The sequence below is a fragment of the Brachyhypopomus gauderio genome, chromosome 7, assembly GCF_052324685.1.
Source record: "Brachyhypopomus gauderio isolate BG-103 chromosome 7, BGAUD_0.2, whole genome shotgun sequence".
Classification (NCBI taxonomy): domain Eukaryota; kingdom Metazoa; phylum Chordata; class Actinopteri; order Gymnotiformes; family Hypopomidae; genus Brachyhypopomus; species Brachyhypopomus gauderio.
This window is the reverse complement of record NC_135217.1, coordinates 5,469,741-5,487,393: the sequence shown is the minus strand read 5'-3', so window position 1 is coordinate 5,487,393 and position 17,653 is coordinate 5,469,741. Positions and strand designations below refer to the sequence as shown.

General features: G+C 45.4%; 2 protein-coding genes across 3 annotated transcripts; one reads left to right on the top strand and one right to left on the bottom strand.

Moving 5' to 3' along the window:
- Positions 1-67: 67 nt before the first annotated feature.
- gas2l2 (growth arrest specific 2 like 2) lies at positions 68-8,853 on the top strand. Its single transcript, XM_077011143.1, has 6 exons — positions 68-686; positions 1,022-1,254; positions 1,779-1,886; positions 2,280-2,376; positions 3,208-3,430; positions 5,669-8,853. Exons 1-6 carry the CDS (start codon positions 335-337, stop codon positions 7,404-7,406), a joined length of 2,751 nt encoding a protein of 916 aa, XP_076867258.1. The 5' UTR covers positions 68-334; the 3' UTR covers positions 7,407-8,853.
- Positions 8,752-16,370, bottom strand: rasl10b (RAS like family 10 member B). Of its 2 annotated transcripts, XM_077011149.1 has the most exons (4): positions 15,713-16,370; positions 14,417-14,804; positions 12,257-12,381; positions 8,752-10,202 (listed from the first exon to the last, which is right to left on the bottom strand). In XM_077011149.1, the coding sequence occupies exons 2-4, from the start codon at positions 14,702-14,704 to the stop codon at positions 9,932-9,934; spliced, it is 684 nt and encodes a 227-aa protein (XP_076867264.1). In that variant the 5' UTR covers positions 14,705-14,804; positions 15,713-16,370; the 3' UTR covers positions 8,752-9,931. The 2 variants fall into 2 exon arrangements, with proteins under 2 accessions (XP_076867264.1, XP_076867265.1); XM_077011150.1 differs by lacking the exons at positions 14,417-14,804; positions 15,713-16,370 and adding an exon at positions 12,518-12,765.
- Between the last annotated feature and the right edge of the window lie 1,283 nt (positions 16,371-17,653).

Sequence of the window (17,653 nt, the reverse complement as noted above, 5' to 3'; positions counted from 1 at the left end):
TCTGGTAACCAAGGCCAACGGCGAGTAGAAGTCTGCAAAATAAAGCCAATAGAAACTAATGCAACGCAAGAGCGATGCATTTGGAAATATTTACAGCCTTATCGAATATGTAGCCGCAAATTAATCGTTTTTATCGCCTCGAAGTGTTCGTAGCTACCTGCTTAGCAAGTCTCCAACTTTTTTTCTGACATTCAGCTAGGACGAGAAGCCTCGTGGCCAGATTTTTAAATGTAGACGTAAGCAATAACAAATTGACTATCACGATAACAAATTATGTACATTTTCAGACATTATTTACTCAAGACTTAGGAGACAATTCAATATATTTGTAGCTATGTCTGGAATTCAGCACGCATCCAATCAGAGCATCAGACCTTTCGGCTCGAGCGAGGAATATCTTTATGCGATGAAAGAGGACTTGGTAGAGTGGTGGCATGAACTGTACGGCGTCGACATCAACGTGGACAACATGATGGATGTTCTTGAGACGGGCGCTTTGCTTTGTGCCCACGCCAACAACGTGACACGGGAGGCCGGAGACTTTTCTAAAAAACACGGGGAAACACTAGTGGAGGTTCCTGCGTCTGGAGTTACTTTTGTGAACGCTGCACAACCCGCGACATTTCTGGCACGGGACAATGTATCGAATTTTATCAACTGGTGTCGCAGTCAGATGAATATTAAAGGTAATGGTTCATTGAGTGAGTGTGTGTGGTTAATTTTACTAAAACGTTTCATGAATTAATAATATTTACCATAATTGGACCACTAGAGGGTGGTATAAGTTTGAATAATTGAAGCTCTGAAGGCCAATTTTTAAAAATTGAAGTTACCTCTTTCGTTGAAATATAGTATTTTTCATGCTACCGTAGTACACATCTAAGCTTGGTGTATACAGAAAACACCAATTTTAACGATCGAATCTTTTATCAACAAGTTTTTCCAAGTTGATTATGACTAAAAACACTATAATCGATTGTGCTCCCTTAGAAATATCTTAAATTCCTCCCTCCCCCCGCAGATGTTTTAATGTTCGAGACAGAAGACCTCGTCCTAAGAAAGAATGAGAAAAGCGTGGTGCTGTGTCTACTGGAGGTGGCGCGGCGCGCCTCCCGCTTTGGCATGGCCGCGCCCGTGCTCATCCAGCTAGAGCACGAGATCGAGGACGAGCTCCGCGTGGAGATGGACGCGCGAGAACACGCGCGGCGCGCGCCACAGACGCGTTTGCCCAACGCCCAGAGCCTGGATGACATGGTGATCGGCTTGTGGATGTGATCTGTAATGCGCAAACGGCCTGGGGGTTGTGTAAGATTCAAACGAAGTGACCTTAAAGGTCAACTGAAATTCCATTAATGATAGGCATTCAGACATGCTGTGGTTAATATTCAAAATCCACTGAATTGAAATTGAGTTAAACCATGTTATGCCTACATGTTTGGGAAGCAAATGAAATGTTTACTGGCAGGTTCAAGGCACAACTTTGTCCTAATATCTGTCAGAAACTGATCAGGAGACCGATTTACATAGTCAAAAGAGTGATGGTTGTATTCTGTTGCTGAACAAAACCTTATCAAGCACTCCCACTACTTAGGCTCGGTGCTTCTATTGTCATTCGTTTAACGTTTTCCTATATACTGAACTTCATGATATATTGAATTCCTGGTATATTAAACTAAAGTGACTTGGCTGAGGGGGGCACATAGCAGGAGAACCTCAATAAAGGCTGTGTGTGTGTGTGTGTGTGTGTGTGTGTGTGTGTTCATCTTGTGTGTGGGCAGGTTCAGCATCTGCTAAGTCGCTGCACCTGTCCCACTCAGTTTCCCATGGTGAAGATATCAGATGGCAAATACAGAGTTGGGGACTCCAATACTCTCATATTTGTGCGAGTACATAAACCTCAATATCTCTTCTCTCTCTCTCTCTCTCTCTCTCTCTCTCTCTCTCTCTCTCTCTCTCTCTCTCTCTCTCTCTCTCTCTCTCTCTCTCTCTCTCGCTGTGTGTGTGTATGTGCTTAGTAAATTATGTACTTACTTCCAAAGTGGTTGTCATTCTGTTTGTTTCGTATGTTTGACAAACATGTCACATATGAAGATGTGCTCTTAGAAACACTGTCATAAATAACTATATTTTTGATAGTCACAGATCAGTGTCCATGGTGTAAATATGTTTCTAAACTGATCTGATACTTTGCCAGAGAGCAAATGAATGCATAACATACTGGAATATGTTTTTGATTAAAGTGTGTGTGTGTGTGTGTGTGTGTGTGTGTGTGTGTGTAGATCTTAAGAAATCATGTGATGGTAAGAGTGGGTGGAGGATGGGACACCCTGGAGCATTATCTGGACAAACATGACCCTTGCCGCTGCACATCTCTCAGTGAGACCACACACACACACACACACACACACACACACTAACCTTGCGAGCATTCCAGTACATGTCATAAATGATGCTTTTCAAAAGGGTTTAGCTGTGTTCCTTATTCCGTATCCCAGGATGCCTTTCGTCTTATAGAGGTCTATAAATCAACATGAGATGCATTTATGAATAACTGGAATATTTCCCTGTTATTGTTTTTGTTTCCAGAATATAGGTCAGAATACAGATGCCTTTTAGACCAGGTAGGCAAACCAGGGTAATTACGGCAGTAAATATATCAGCTTTTCATAAAACGGGAGCACCTGTAGACCAGCATCCTTCCACCTCCACTCTCTTTATTTCCATTATTGATTCTTGCTTAATGCTTTTGATGCTTAATGCCACAGATCTCCTGTAAGAGAGGAATCACTCCAAGCTTGTCCTCTTCAAGGATGGCAACTAAGTGGAACTCTAGTAGTTCACCTTCATGTTTGCCTTTCCAAACTCATACCCTGGAGTGGCACTAATGCAGTAAGATGTCTGTCAGACACAGCTTTCAGGCAACAAACACCAAAAAGCACATTTTTGGAGAAGTGGCTGCATGGAATATAGCCCCTGCACATGAGCGTTCTTCAAAAATGTGCTTTCAAAGTCTGCCGAGAGAACAGATTACACGCGTGGCCTATGTTTAGCTACCAGGGAAACATTTAACCATAGAAATGGAGGCCTTGTTGAACGTGCACCTCATTTTAGTCCTGCATGACTTACATAACACATGTGCCTGAACTCTGAATCCCCCCCTCTCTCTCTCTCTCATTCTTTTTCTTTCTTGCTTCTCTGCCTTCTCAGCTCATAAGGTGGCACAGCGCACGGCCACCCCGATCCACGAGATCAAATCCAGACCCTGTGGGCCCGATAGCCAGACCCCTCTGGTTCTAAGTCGAGCCCAGTCACCCCTGGAGCCCGTGTTCTGGGCCTCTGCTGCTCCCTGCAGGACCCAAAGTGCACTGCACCCACCCAGACTCTCCCTCTCTCCAGACCCAGGGCCCCAGAACACCCTCAATCCCAATAAGTAAGTGGTCTAAAATATACATTGTTTTGTATAATACATCTTTTCAGGCTGTAAATTTCTAAACTTTGTAATTACAGATGATTTATTATGTATTAATGCTATGATGAAAGTTACAGTGATAATTAAAGTGAGTGTAGAAGTATTTAATGCTTGTGATATAGTACCTTGATTTACGCATTTTCATTCTTAATTACTCTGTTTTTTAAATCATCGGTCAGCCTCGTGTTGTAGACGTGTCTCTTAGCTCTCACGGCTGCTAGATGAAGCAGCGGGAAGAAATCGATTATCGAATGTCACTGAATGCCACAGATATTACGCAGCGTATGAGACCAATGAATCCTTTAAAAAAATGGCTGTCTAGACCCAGCAGGGTCTGATGAGGTGAAAGTGCCTCACCTACGTCCTACGTTGTGTTCAGTGTGAGATCTATCAGTTCAGATGAAGACATATTAGGATAATGAAGGTATGTTGCTGTCTGCTGCACAAATCAAGTCACGTTCCAGAACGCCCGTATTGGTGGTGATATCCAAGTACCAAAGGCTGTCTTAGTGACAAATCCATTAAAGTCTCCAGGCATCCTGCCTAGCCCGTGTCTCGTGGCCTAATGAGTCAGACAACAGTTAAGCAAGTCGCTCAGAAAACTCTGGGTGTGCGTGACAAGGGAGAGCAACACAGATCATTGTAGACACACTCTGTCTCCATCATCTGCCCCCTCCTCATCCTCCGTCAAATCACGCGTGGGCAAAAGCGCTTAATCAGTCATGATATATCGAACTCTCCCATCACATCACCATAATATCGTCAAGGAGCTTAGAGTGCCTGGACAAGAACGGTGTTGCCATGAAACGATGAGGATGATGACTGAATCATCGTTACCGTTCCCATCCATCAGCCTTATAATGACCAGCGGTAGTGCCTAATGTTTAACTAGTTAATTACAGAAAGAATCTCTGAGGTAGGAGGCTACGGAAAAATAGTCACCAACTCACTTCAGCTTCTGGCTTCTACGGGTTAGTTTGAGTAAAGATTATTGCTTTAGTACTAGTACTGTACTAGAGTATGGAGTATAACAGAATGGTAAAGGTAGCTACATGGTAGTGTGTGTCATTCATGACTCATTCATGTCTTGTGTGTTTGTTAGGGGGCAGGATGGGGTTTAGAAGGTACTTAAAATATACATAGGTGCCTAGCCCTCTAACTGCAGTGCTCCATTTTCTTCCTGCTACCATTTCAAGGAATTTAAAGTCAAGCAGGATGCAGGAAACATCATGGTTTGAATTATGGGGGATTGGGAGGGGTCAACCCCCCATAATTCAAAGAGGTAAAAACAGCTGTTTTGGAGGTGGGGAGTCAAAACATAAATACACATCCTTCTTACCTGTAATTGTTAATTTTTAAAATATTTCCGTGGGAAAGAGTCAACACCCAGCTGTCACTGTATAATTTGTAGCATAATAATATTTTGTAATCAGGCATCTAAAACGTTGATTACAAGTGTGCAAAAGTAATAATTCACGCTAGTTATGTCACGATAGTTAACCTATCTGCGCACATTGTAATGACTAATGTAATGTAACAAGTAATGGAATAAAAATTATAGACATTGTATTCTTGCATTGATGCATGTTAACTGATGATTAGGGAACTGATTTACTTGAGCATTACAAGGTTATATAGTGATTTGTATTTTTGCTGTCCTGAGATGCCCTTGTGTTTTTAACACCATGGCTTTACAGATCATTTGCATGGTTTTCCACCAAGCAGTTTAGCATTTAGATTCATTTTAAAGTTCCTAAAAGCAGCTTTAAATGATACATGTTTATGCTGAAATACATATATAAGCAAAATTGAAATTGTACACCTATTTGTCAGGCAATGACTGTGCAGACTTGTATGTCGGGAGTCTCAGTAGAGTAGTGCTGGACGTCTGTGATAGCAGCTGGTGCTAAGGGAGTTCAGTGTGAAAGTCTCTGCCGTGGTATTTAAATTGTTAGCAAGGATTGCTGTTTTGTCATTTGAAGTCTGAATCCACTTTGTTTGAACCACTATGTTCTAATGGAATACGCTTTATAGTGTTGCTTAGTCATCCACTAGTATTCCCAGCTCTAAATAACTATAAAAACACTGCAGACATAACAGCTAATTATGTAGGGAAGGTTTGGTGCATGTGATCTTAAAGCAGCTTTACAGTACAACTGACCTCCGGAGGCTGATCTAGCTATGTGGATCACTTTTCAGACTGAGGCAGAAGCCCTTCAGTCTGACCTATTCTCAGAGTCAGGATGACACAGCGATTAAATCCACCAGCAGGACGGGCCGCAAAGCCACTCGGGGATCACCCACTCCACGCCTCACCAGCAGTCTTCCACGGACAGCCCGCCTCTCTACTCCACCACAGCCTGAGTGCACCGGCATGACTCTAGTCGTCCAGAGGGCCCACAGCCCCACTTCTCTTCAAGGCCAACAAAGCACAGACCAGAGGCTGGAACAAACCTGGACCAAATCACAGTTTGTCTCCAAGCTGAGACAAAATGCCACAGCTGGGCCAAAGAACAGCCAGGAGATACAGGGTGGCCCAGAGAAGCCAGCTGGTTTGGTATCAGTCAGGCCTTTACAGTGCATCACACCAGTTCAGAGTCTTAATACCAACAGAAACAGTTCAGCAAATCACCAGCCCCCAACCATTAGCATCCAAGAGTTTCCGAATGCTGGGAAGGCTATAAAGAGTCCTTGTGCTTCGTGCCCTCTTAATGGGCATGAGCTAATGGGCGTTGTATCAGGGGACCTACACTACAGATGCCCCACAGCTGCTGGTGAAGACCAACTGGCTGGCTCTACACACCATTCCACCCATATTACACCTGTGATCGATGGAAATGGAACAAATCTACAAAGATCTTCCTCACACAACAGCAGGATGAAGTACCCGAGCATTCCAGCTCACACTGTACCCAACTCTCCTATCCATGTAGGTCCGTCAAACTCTACTGCCACTGCTGTTCGGCGGTCTCGGCCTGACTGTGAAGTGGACATACGGGGTAGACAAGGAGAGATGGAAGGTAGTTATCTCTTCACTCCTCCTCCTATTAGTGCAGCCCAAGAGGCCGTCATGTATCAGAGTCTCGAGGAGGAGATCCTGACCAATCTGCAACAGCTCGGCACGGACTCCGACGACAGCGATTCTGGAAACAGCCAACATCATCTTTATCCTGAGACAAAAGAAAACCATAAATCTGATCATGTGTTATCGGCTGCAAACCAGAGTCCGTGTCCCTGTGTATCTTTTAGACCTGCCAATGCCCCAAATGGGAACAGTCAGGTGATAACCAGTGAATGCACAAACGAGAGGATTCAGCTTGAGATGATTTGTGCTGAGAGCGCTCCATCCAGACCACTCAGAGCAAGGAAGCAAGAAAGTCAGACCAAGACTAACTTAAGCCAGTCGAGTGTTTCCAAACCCTCTAAAGTCAGTTCCTGTCCCTCCGGTATGGATTCCAGAGAGTCCACTGAACCTTCCAAGGCGACAGAAAGGAAGAGACTGGTGGGGGTGGGTTTGATCCAAGATGACTCATTAAACTCTGGCACTGACAAGCCAGAAAAAGCTCAAGCCTTGACTTATAGTCAGAAGCGGTCCTTAAAGAAGCCGGAGAGAGTGCCATCCATCTATAAACTGAAACTGAGGCCCTGCATACAACCCAGGAGGGACCACAGATCTGACCAGAGACCTACCAGGATCCCCAGACCAGTTTTCTATAGAGGTCAACGCACGGGAGACGCCATTCAGACCAAGAACTCAGCGGACAGCACTTCGATCTCTGACATTCAGAAAGGGCTCGATAGTCCTCACAGAACTCACAGCGGGAACAGCCAAGGGACATCTCCCACCTTCTCTCCTATATCTATGTACGCTACAGCGTGCCGAGGAACAGGACAGGAACCGGCAGTTGATCAGGAGAGTGAAGCCTGGGTTTCATAATTCATTCATTTCATAATCTAGACAGGTTAACCTCAGAAAGGGTAAAAATATCTATCAAAGACTTTTACATAGCAATACCCTTCCTATGGCTGACTGCTTTCAGCACTGATAGTTCATCGATGGTTCATGGATGTGCATCATTTCATGTTATCATGTATAATGATTCTTATTCTCTCGCGTAATGATGAAGTTGTGATGAACAGTTTTGTTCTGCTGTTTTTCTTTAGCCATTATATTACGTCCCTGGATATTCATTTACCTAGCGAGGAACTTCATTTAGGAGTTCTCTCCCAGACATCTCAGCTAACTGCTTTAATCTCCGTGCCGTAGGTCTACACAGATCATTCTGTGCAAAGATTGTCTACTTGTACTTTACCACCAAGCTTCAGAGTGACATTTTTTCCATGTTTTTTTTTTTTTAATAGGGAAAGAAATGGCACATTTCAAATTCTCAGCATCGCTCAAGCTGATACGTTATGCTATTATCAAAACAGCTTCACTCCCTAGAGACCCGTCTCAAAGCAGCAGGAGGGCGGGCATGTGCAGCTCTGCCGTGTTCCTGCCAGAGTACTAAAGACGCACAAACACCCTGGCAGCGTTGCCATTCGCCTGTATGCTCTGCACAACCCACCCACACATATGCACGTAGTTAGCAGAGTCAACTTGTCTCGTAGCTCCATTCAACAAAGCTTAGGAGTTTTTAAATTGTAAATATGCACGTTCCTCGTTTGTCCTCCACTGGTCATGAATAAACGCGCCCTGCTCCCTGTTTCATCACTCGGGCATCCCCTGGGACGCGCCTCTTAGCTGGAATTTATTTAATAATGTTTGCAAGTCACCTTGCGTGGTAGTGACTGTGGCTGCAGTTTGTGGGCTTTATAAATAACTCATGGCACAAGTCTGGAGCTATTTATAGTGTCCTCAGAACTGCAGTCTGTCACACCAGAGCAGCTGTGTCCCTGTGCATACCCCCCCCCCCCCATCTCCCTCTCTCTCTGTATCTCATTCTCAAATTTCTCTGAGGAGGAGAACCACTTTAGACCTCTGTTGATTATCTCGGAGGTAAGAAATTAGAGCTATGTGCCAAACTCTTCACCCCTTGAAACCACATTGAAATTCTTCTTCCTGAACTTGCCATAATTAACAGCCATGACATAAATTTACTGTATAAGAATTCAGTGATTATAGTTTGAATACATCTCTCCATGCTTTTTTCCAATTAACGTACTTTCAAATGAAAATGTATTTATTGTGCATTCCAGCAATTGTACTAGAAATCAATCTTTCATTCTGAAATTAAATGCCCTATTGGATTGCAAAATTAATGACTGTAAGCATGATCAAATACCAGCAAGATGATTTATTGTCGATTTTAGTGCAAACAAGTACAGCATGATTTTTTTACCCTTCAAGTACAAGTTGTAAGATTTGTACAATATTAAACCTCGTTACAAATGAATCAATTTTTTTCTTTTTTCATTTAAAATATTGGAGCCATGTTGGTGCATCCTCACAAAAGAGGAGAAAGTAATTTATCACGGGATGATTTTCCATGTATATTAAACATAGTGCACTGCACGTTTTCCATTGGGATCATAAATTTAAAAAATGATTAGGACCAGGTGATTTATGGTAAGACTGGCCATAAATACCTATATGGAGATTTCACCATACATCAAACAAGATGTTATTCACCATTAGTACTCAGCTGCTTATGCAATGAACCCACCCCCCTTTTGGTGAAAAAAACTCATGCACATGTAAACCTTTTGTTTTTTTATGTATGCAATTAATGTGAAGTGATTGTAAAATTGTAAATTTTAAATTTCACGTTAGAACACATCTGGCAATATTGTGCTGATTTAGAATTTAAAAAAATGGGTCAACTTAAAACTAGGTTTCATATTATAGGATCATACATTTATACGACTCATTCATTTACGTCCTGTTCCAGGAATATTATGAAATGAATCAATGACCTGCATCCTGCTCTAATGTTCAACCTGACTGTGAAATTAGTACATACAGTAATTCATGCCTTGGCGTACAACACGGTACGAGGGATAAACTGTATCTGGACAAGCTAAACCGGTAAATCTGAGCATACACGTACATTGAGTTGTGCTCTTGTGTATTGCGACCGTGTGTGACAGAGCCACACCCCATAATGAGGCAGACGCACTTCAGTAGAAATGGAAGAAACGATAAACGTGCTCAACAACAGATGTGGGATAGAATAGTCCCAGCATGAATTAGCTGGTTATTTGCATTTCGACAGTACGATATTAAAGCTGAACGGTTTTGAGGCTTGGGTCGCTGGCGAGGCGATATTTCCTAGAGAGGCAGCATCTGAGGATTCCTCTTGGCATGAAAGAGCCGTCTGTGCGAAGACAGTACACTTTTCTCCCGGTGAGGAAAAAAATTCACGTCAGTAGTTCCTTGGCAAGAAAGCAAACCGGGCTCACCATCACAGCTGCAATTTTGGTTTCTCTGCGAAATCTGTGGCGTCGTATCGACCTCGCGCCTCACATGAGAGCGCAGCGCTCCCTCCTCAGCGCGCGCTGGAAGCGGATGGTGGCGTGCACGTGCTTGCAGCGCGCGCAGCCCACGCTGCGCAGGGCTTCGCCGAAGAGCAGCAGCACGTGCCAGTTGAACTTGGCGGAGCACTCCACGTATCCGCACTTCCAGCTCTTGCGCACCAGGTCGGAGACGTTGTGGCGCGGGATCACGCGGCCGCGCTGCAGGTCACGCTTGTTGCCCACGATGAGGATCGGCGTCTCCGTGGCGCCCACCACCCTGCGGAGGCAGAACACACGCACACGTCGAACGGGCTCATTGTTTGCGCTGGAAAGGGGAAAAATCAAATGATAAATATAGAAAAAGAAAGAAGGGTGGAGGAATCTAGGCTCTAAACAAGTAGTGCGCACAATTGAGACCATTCAAGTCTCCGAACCGCGCGCTCTCGTTCTCGAGATAGGCTGAACCTGGCAAACAGGGCTACATGAAAATGACATTTTTAGACATAGCTATATAAGCCAGTCTGTCGGGGTTTTTTTTAGACTCATCTCCTATACGCTTCCTTTATCAGCAAAACCGGGTTAGCAGAGCGATGAGACGTCACGGAGACAAGTCCTTTATAGCGGGAGCGGAGAGTCGACCTATAAACTCCAAACAGAGGAGCACGGCCTTTGTGTCTGTTCTGATCTCTTTCACAGACGATGAGATGGCTATGACGACCCCCCCCCCCCCCAAAAAAAAAAGAAAATGTTCATTTATTCTGACAATTTTTGAGCAAAATGTTTAGATGAAAGTGGCTTCAGTGAACTATTTCATTAATGACACGGTCGTTAAAAGCTCATTTGTCTAAATCATCCAGCTCTCCGTCTGCGTGTGTGACAGGGCATCTTCTCTTTAAAGGTGGTTTAGATTCCATTAGCAACTCGCAAACTTCCCTTTGTGCTGTGCTGTCGCATCTCCTCGGGGTGTGAATGATCTCGGCGAGCAGAGAGGCATTAGAGCAGCCGTGGGCTTCAGGTCTAGTTATTCTCTGCTGTGACAGACCCAGCAACTAATCTCTACACACTCATCACCTTGTCGTTGTCAGCAACAATGGCAATTTTACCACTGGTGAGAATGAGATTAGGAATATGGCCTTGGCAGAGATGTTTGCTGTCAGATCTGTATCCATAATGTAAGTGAATTAGACTATCTCGGCCCACTTCCAAAATGAGTAGGTCTAGTTTATAATCCGGAGGCAAACTGGAACTCAATCAGCGCCAAGCACATGCGCCGGTATAAACATTGGATTAATTACGACAGTTCGTTTTTCAAATTACAAAGAATGTTGATTTCATACAGACGAGACAGAAACAGGTGTTAGGTGCAATCCCAGACAGCTTCATGCAAACAAGCCCGATGGAAGATTTATGGCAAAACAACAGCTTGGGAGAAATGACGGACTCCGAATGACTTGTTGCTGTTGAATTAACTGTCATACTTTCTCACTCAAACAGAAACTGTCCAATCAGACGAGAAGCTGCCGGCTGACTCCCCCCGTGGGCCGGTTTAACCAGCTGTAAGCGGCCCTGTGGAGCAGCTACAGCCCCAGTCACGTAGCTGTTGTGTGAGGGAGAGGCAGGGATGTGCGCCATGGAGGACTTGGAGCCGAGGTCGATAAAACATGAATGTTTGTCACTAAGGTTGCCTCCTTCACCGCACCGTCTTTGGCGCACGACAGCTGATGCCATCACCTAGAATCAATCAGTGTCGGAGTAACACGCAATCCGTCCACGTGTACTGTAACGGAACGGTGCTACAGCGGGCCATGTTCCTCGGCCTGTACTAATTAGACGGCAGGACACCCAGCAATTAGCGCTCATTTAGGGGAAGGAGCGAGACACGACGCCGCATCAGTGATGTGTCCACAGGCGCTTTTTGCTGGCCAATTTCGAATCGATTTGCATTCGTCTATTATGTATCGCATTAAAAAGAGTATTGTCTGGGGCGGCGGGTGTGAGGTTCGTCAAGAGGCGATGGAGACGGCGGTACACGACCTTGGCAATCAGGGTGAATAGAAGCGAGAGAAACGGAGCGGTTTCAAATGGTGCACACGCGTAAAGGAGGGGTGGTTTCGAGGAGACGCCATTTATTAGGCCTAGTGGAAGTGCAGTAGATATCAAGGCAGGGTCAAGAACGAGAGAGACAGCGAGACGAAGTGGCGACCAGAAAACGCAGCGCTGGAGTGAAAGAACAGTGCAATCCGAAACACAAGACGAGGGCAAGAACTGATGGAAGTGAACACGAACACAAACGGATGAGTGCGGTGGCGTTGTTCTCTGCATTGCACGTACCGGGTCTCCAAGATCTGCTGGCGCATGGTCTTAACATACTCGAAGCTGTCGAAGCAGCAGATGTCATAAACCAGGATGTAGACGTGGGCGCTGCGAATGCCTCGACAGCAAATGTCAGACCATTCCTGAAAAACAACGGCACACACACAAGGTGAAGCCTGCTAACCACAACACACGATTTTAATGAGCACTACATAAATGAATAGCACAAGCAGTTCAGAGTATTTGGTACTGGGTCGCCAACAAAAGACGCGGAAACACCTTTAACCCATGCACTGCTTTTTGACGCCTCTGGCATGATTTCCTTTCCCCAAAACATGAAAGGGAACAAGCACAAAGGCCTCGCGCGTGGCCGGGGAATCTTTCTGCCGCGTGCGCCTCCCATCCGCGTGCGAACGGCCCCGTGTCAGAGAGCGGCACGCTGAGAAACGAGGCGAGGGGCTGCAAACGAGTCTGATGCGCCATTCACATCACGCTGAGGTGCGAACGAATTTGTGCAAGTTCATTATTGAGTACCATTGATTTGCTTGCTTTTGCTTCTGTCGTTCAAACTGCAAACACGAGAGCTCCAAGCATGTGGTAAAAAAAGGGAGAGAATCCCTCCACTATGTGAGTTGTTAGAGGAGTCTCGTCAACAAATGTCTGATGACTCATTATCACCGAGACAGCAACACGCATTAATGCGAGTAGGTCTCACAAACTTTTTAGTGCTCCCCTCGGGTGTGTGTGTCTCTAAGAACATTGTAAGCGTATATAAAACGTAGCCCACTGTTTTCAGAAAGACACGGCAGATCAGTAGCGCGAAAAACCGCAGCTCGTTCATTCTCAAGGATAGGGTCATTTTCCCTCGGTACATAAATCTGTTTAAGGCTTCGTGCTGTTCTCGCTCACAACACTGGCAGACTACACTGTGCAGAGAAGACATGGCGAACAGACAGCAATGGAAAAATGCAACGTGTCTTAAGGGGTTTTCACTTCCATGCTGTCTTATGCTAATCTATGGTTTTTTGGTTCAGGTTACGGTTTGGCAAGTCTTGTTATTATCACTATAGAAGAGAAATGGCCTAGATCCATTGCACATTTACTGAGCTAAAGCCTGTGTTCTGAATCAGTGGCCTGTACTAGTTATCAAATTGACCATAGCTTGTTGGAAGTTGCACCAGTGGGCACATGTATGCAGATGGTGACTGCTAGCAAATTTATGCAAAGCAGTGTGACACACACACACACACTGAATCAAAATCATTCAAGTCAAAACCACAAACAAACAAACCTGACCTCAACCCTGTTTTGTATCCTGAGGTGGATTCTGCATTTACTTGCATGGTGAGCCTTACTTCCTGACCCCGATACTGATCGAACAAGCGTTTTCCCAACAATAACCACATCATCACTGATCTGAACATTTCATTCAAAATATACCACCTAATTATGATGCCTTACCATGCATGCAAATTGGATTAATTTGGTCAAAATTCCCTAGGCTTCTCTGCCCAGTTCCATACATGCACTAAAACTGCCCTTGATTGGCTAGCTGCCCTGTGAACCAACGGGGAGGAAGCGTTCCTGCCAACTAATGAGAGCAGAGATGATTGTACTTTCAACCAACCGCTGTAAATTGATCTCGGCTCTCTGTGATTGGTCGTCTTCAAACGCAACCCTTAATAAAAGGTTTGTTTAATTAGTTTGCATTCTGTAAATGAAGGAGACCACATGATTCCCACTTTTTGAAATGTGGTATTGTACATTGTTCTCAATTGTATAAATATGGTTCATGCAGCTCTTTGATTTCACAATTACTCCTTTCTTGTACTAGCAGAGGTACTGTCTTCTTTATCATTGTCACAAAGTCACATCTAATACCACTTTACATCTACACTGCCCTGTGTGGGGCATTTTGTCTAAATTCATGTCTTAATGATAACTGTAGAGGGTCAATTATGCCAGAAAGGATCCAAAATGTAATCGGTAAACAGAAAGTAAAGGAATAGTAATAGAAAATAAATACTGTATATTCAGCTGTATTTCCCTTTCCTTGGTGAGACTCTTGAACCTCTTTTGCACATTAAATAATTGAGAGGGTAGAGCGTGTGCAGCTGTGACTGCAGACACACAGAGCCACAGAAGCAGCAGGTGGTGAACAGAGCCGACCGGATCTACCTGCAGGGAGCTGTCGGGGAAGCTGTTGATGGTGGGGTAGTCCGTGATCTGCAGGTCGTGCACGTGGCCGTTGAGCACGGCGGCGGACAGGTGCACGCGCCGGCCCCGGCCCGACCCGGACGCCTCGCTGTAGTCATCGTGGAGGAAGCGCTGCACTATGGCCGTCTTGCCCACGCCCCGAGCGCCCAGCACGGCGATCCGGAAGGGCGGTGGCATCCCGCCGCCTCCGCCTCGCCCTCGGTGGCCCGTGCCACCCTCTCTGCCCTCGCAAACCGCTGGCCAGTGCATTCAGGGGGGCACCAGGGCACCGCATAGTCCAAGACTGGGGCACGAGGAGCTGAGCTGGGCAGGGAGCAGCCCCATTCATAGGACAACCGCACCTGAGACCCTGGAGAAAGGCCCGTGTGGGTGGGCGAGAGTTAGTGCCAGCCACGACAGAGCAGCGAGGGAAGGCTGGCCCCCCACGCCACCCACGATCCACAATAAACAGATAGATAAACAAATAAATAAACAAAAACACCTACCGTGAATGAGAACGAACGTGATTGTACAGAATACTGAAGCATAAAAACACAGCTTCACATAAACAACGCAAACTCATGCTGAATTAACAAAACACTCTCCGAAATTGTGTTGATGACTTGCGTCAATGTGCCTCATTTGCCTAACCAAACAAATCCTTAGCCATGCTTACATTAACAAATGAGATGTGTGGTCGTGCAGTTTTCACATGAATTAGGCAGAAATCAGCCCCACAAATCGAGAACTGCATCGGAAACCTGCTGGTATCCTCGCACATTAATGTCACAGCATACAGACTGTATCATAATCCACAGAATTGTGCCGTACTGTAGTTACCAGAACGTCTGCACATGTGTACTTCTGTGGGGGGCCGCAGGAATTAAAGGGAAACAAAAAAATTGTAAAAAATGTCCCACTGCCCCATATAAAACAGCCCTCTGCAAACGCCTACTCACACACAGGAATAGTACACTGTAAGTTGCATGACAGATACACAGACATTAAATCTGACAAGACACACACACACACACACACACACACAATTCGTTCGTCCTTATATAAAAGAGATGTTTATCATGACACAGGCACAGCACACATCCCCAAGCTGTAACTATATGATAATTGTAACATTTAATTTTTTACCCTTGAGTGAAAAAAACAATATTATCGTTCATCATTTTGTTATTGTTTACGGAGCATCACGATAGATATCTTAAAACATTTTATCAATGTCTAAAGGGACAACTGTTTTGTTTTTTTTTCTTTTTACTGTACCTTGACCGCAGGTAAGGAGCTCGGGTCTGAGCGACGAGGAAGCGGAGTAGGCAACCGACCCCCTGCGCAATCGATCAGGCAGACAGACGGAGTTTTCACGACTTTTCGTCTCCTGGTCGTCTCCCAGTGCATGGGTATTCCAGATGGTTGCCGCAGCTGTCCTGAAGGTACATCCTCCTGTGTCGCGCGGAGCAGCCCTCATACAAAACAGGTCTAAATGCCCGTCAGATCGCGCGTTACTGGGAGGAGGGGACGTGTGCGCGCAACAGGACCTCCTTCGTCACGCGACTGTGCCGGCGACCTTGCTCTCCATTGGACTAGTGCGCGCTTGTCGCTACAGGCTAATTGACTTAAAAAGCGCAGGTCTTCACTCTACGAGTTGCGGCAGATGGACGTATGGTGGCCAACGAGCCCCCACCACCACCCACGCCGTCGAATGTGCGTAAAAGCCCAGAGTCTTCGCTACGAGCGAGACATACAAATATGTGCGGCAGGCATTAGGAGAATGACGACGGTCTCGTGCACCGAAACGGGGAGATGTTTGGATGGAGGTCGCGTCGATACGCTGTGTGCCGCAACTCTATGAATTTTCCAGTTGTGCGTGTGATCTGTTGACTGATATGTTGCATTAATTGAACAATGTGCGTGGGGTTTTTTTGCGCTGATTTCAAGTTTTTCCTCTTTTAACTCTTTGGGGCTGTTCCAACACGTGCGCATCCCGCGTTTGTCGACGAGGAGTACCACGGCTGTTTCTTAGCAACCCAGACATCTCCCCTTGTTGCTAAGTAACCACGTGGTCCATACCTGTCCAGTCACGTCAATTACACACTTTCTAAGCAAATGTACTCAGGTGTAACTACGTTAGGGCTTAGTGACCTGTGAACTTCCAGTCGCACATGAAGCCCTAAAAACAACTACCATCTGTCGAACACTCAAGGGGGTGGAGGAGGGCTCGCGCCTATAATTATGCGTGAAATGAACATAAATATGGTGTAGCCTGCCGTGACCAGGGGCCACCAGACCAAAAACAGACCTTATACACACCATAAACAGTTCACTTTCTACTTACATTTTTATCACGCAAGTGGAACAGTCCTAAAATTTGAGATTTTTGCTAAAGTTTAACTGTTTCTATCCGATACACCCAGTGCATCAAGCACCGTCATGAAGGAGATGGCGTACATTCTCTCTCCAAGCCGTGAGGCGGTTGCTTTTGGCCGCCGAGCACTTCAGCATTCAGCCGGGACACCGATTAAACCGGAGAGATCGCACGCGCCGCCGCGGCCTTAGCGCGCGCGTCACGGTGATCGGGCAGCCCGATCACGCGCGCGCGGTTTTCTCCTGTGCGCCCGACTCGAATAACTGTAGGAAAGTGAGCCAAAGACGCTGAAACGACGGAGTCAAGGACGGTTTTTCTTTTTTTTATTGAAAATGAAAAATACTTCAAGTAAAACACTGGCAACAAGGAGTGAATCATAAAGGAGATGGGGATGAGAGCAGGAACGTGGGCTGTGTGTTTGAGAGAGGAAGCGATAAACTTGCTTTAGGACAGCAGACCAACAGTGGACGGACAGACAGCCATGTTTCAAAACGTTAGCACTCATACCGAGAAGCAGATTCAATAGATTTTTTTAAGTACATTTCGCCAGTCAGCGGTGATTTACTCCACTAACTTTTGATTCACGTTTAACACTCAAGCGCATTATAGCTAATTAAGCTCTAAATAAACCAATATCTATCAATAACTACTACAGAAATCACATAGATTATGAGCCCTAAAAATAAACAGAGGAATACGTTTTTTTTCTTCTCTTAAGCGTAACGGACACTCTTTATGTGTATCTTCACAGGCAGGTAACCACTTACGGCAACACAATGGTCAATTGTACGTACTACCAAACTACAGACTAACAGCCAGTCAAATTCAGTATTTATTGTACA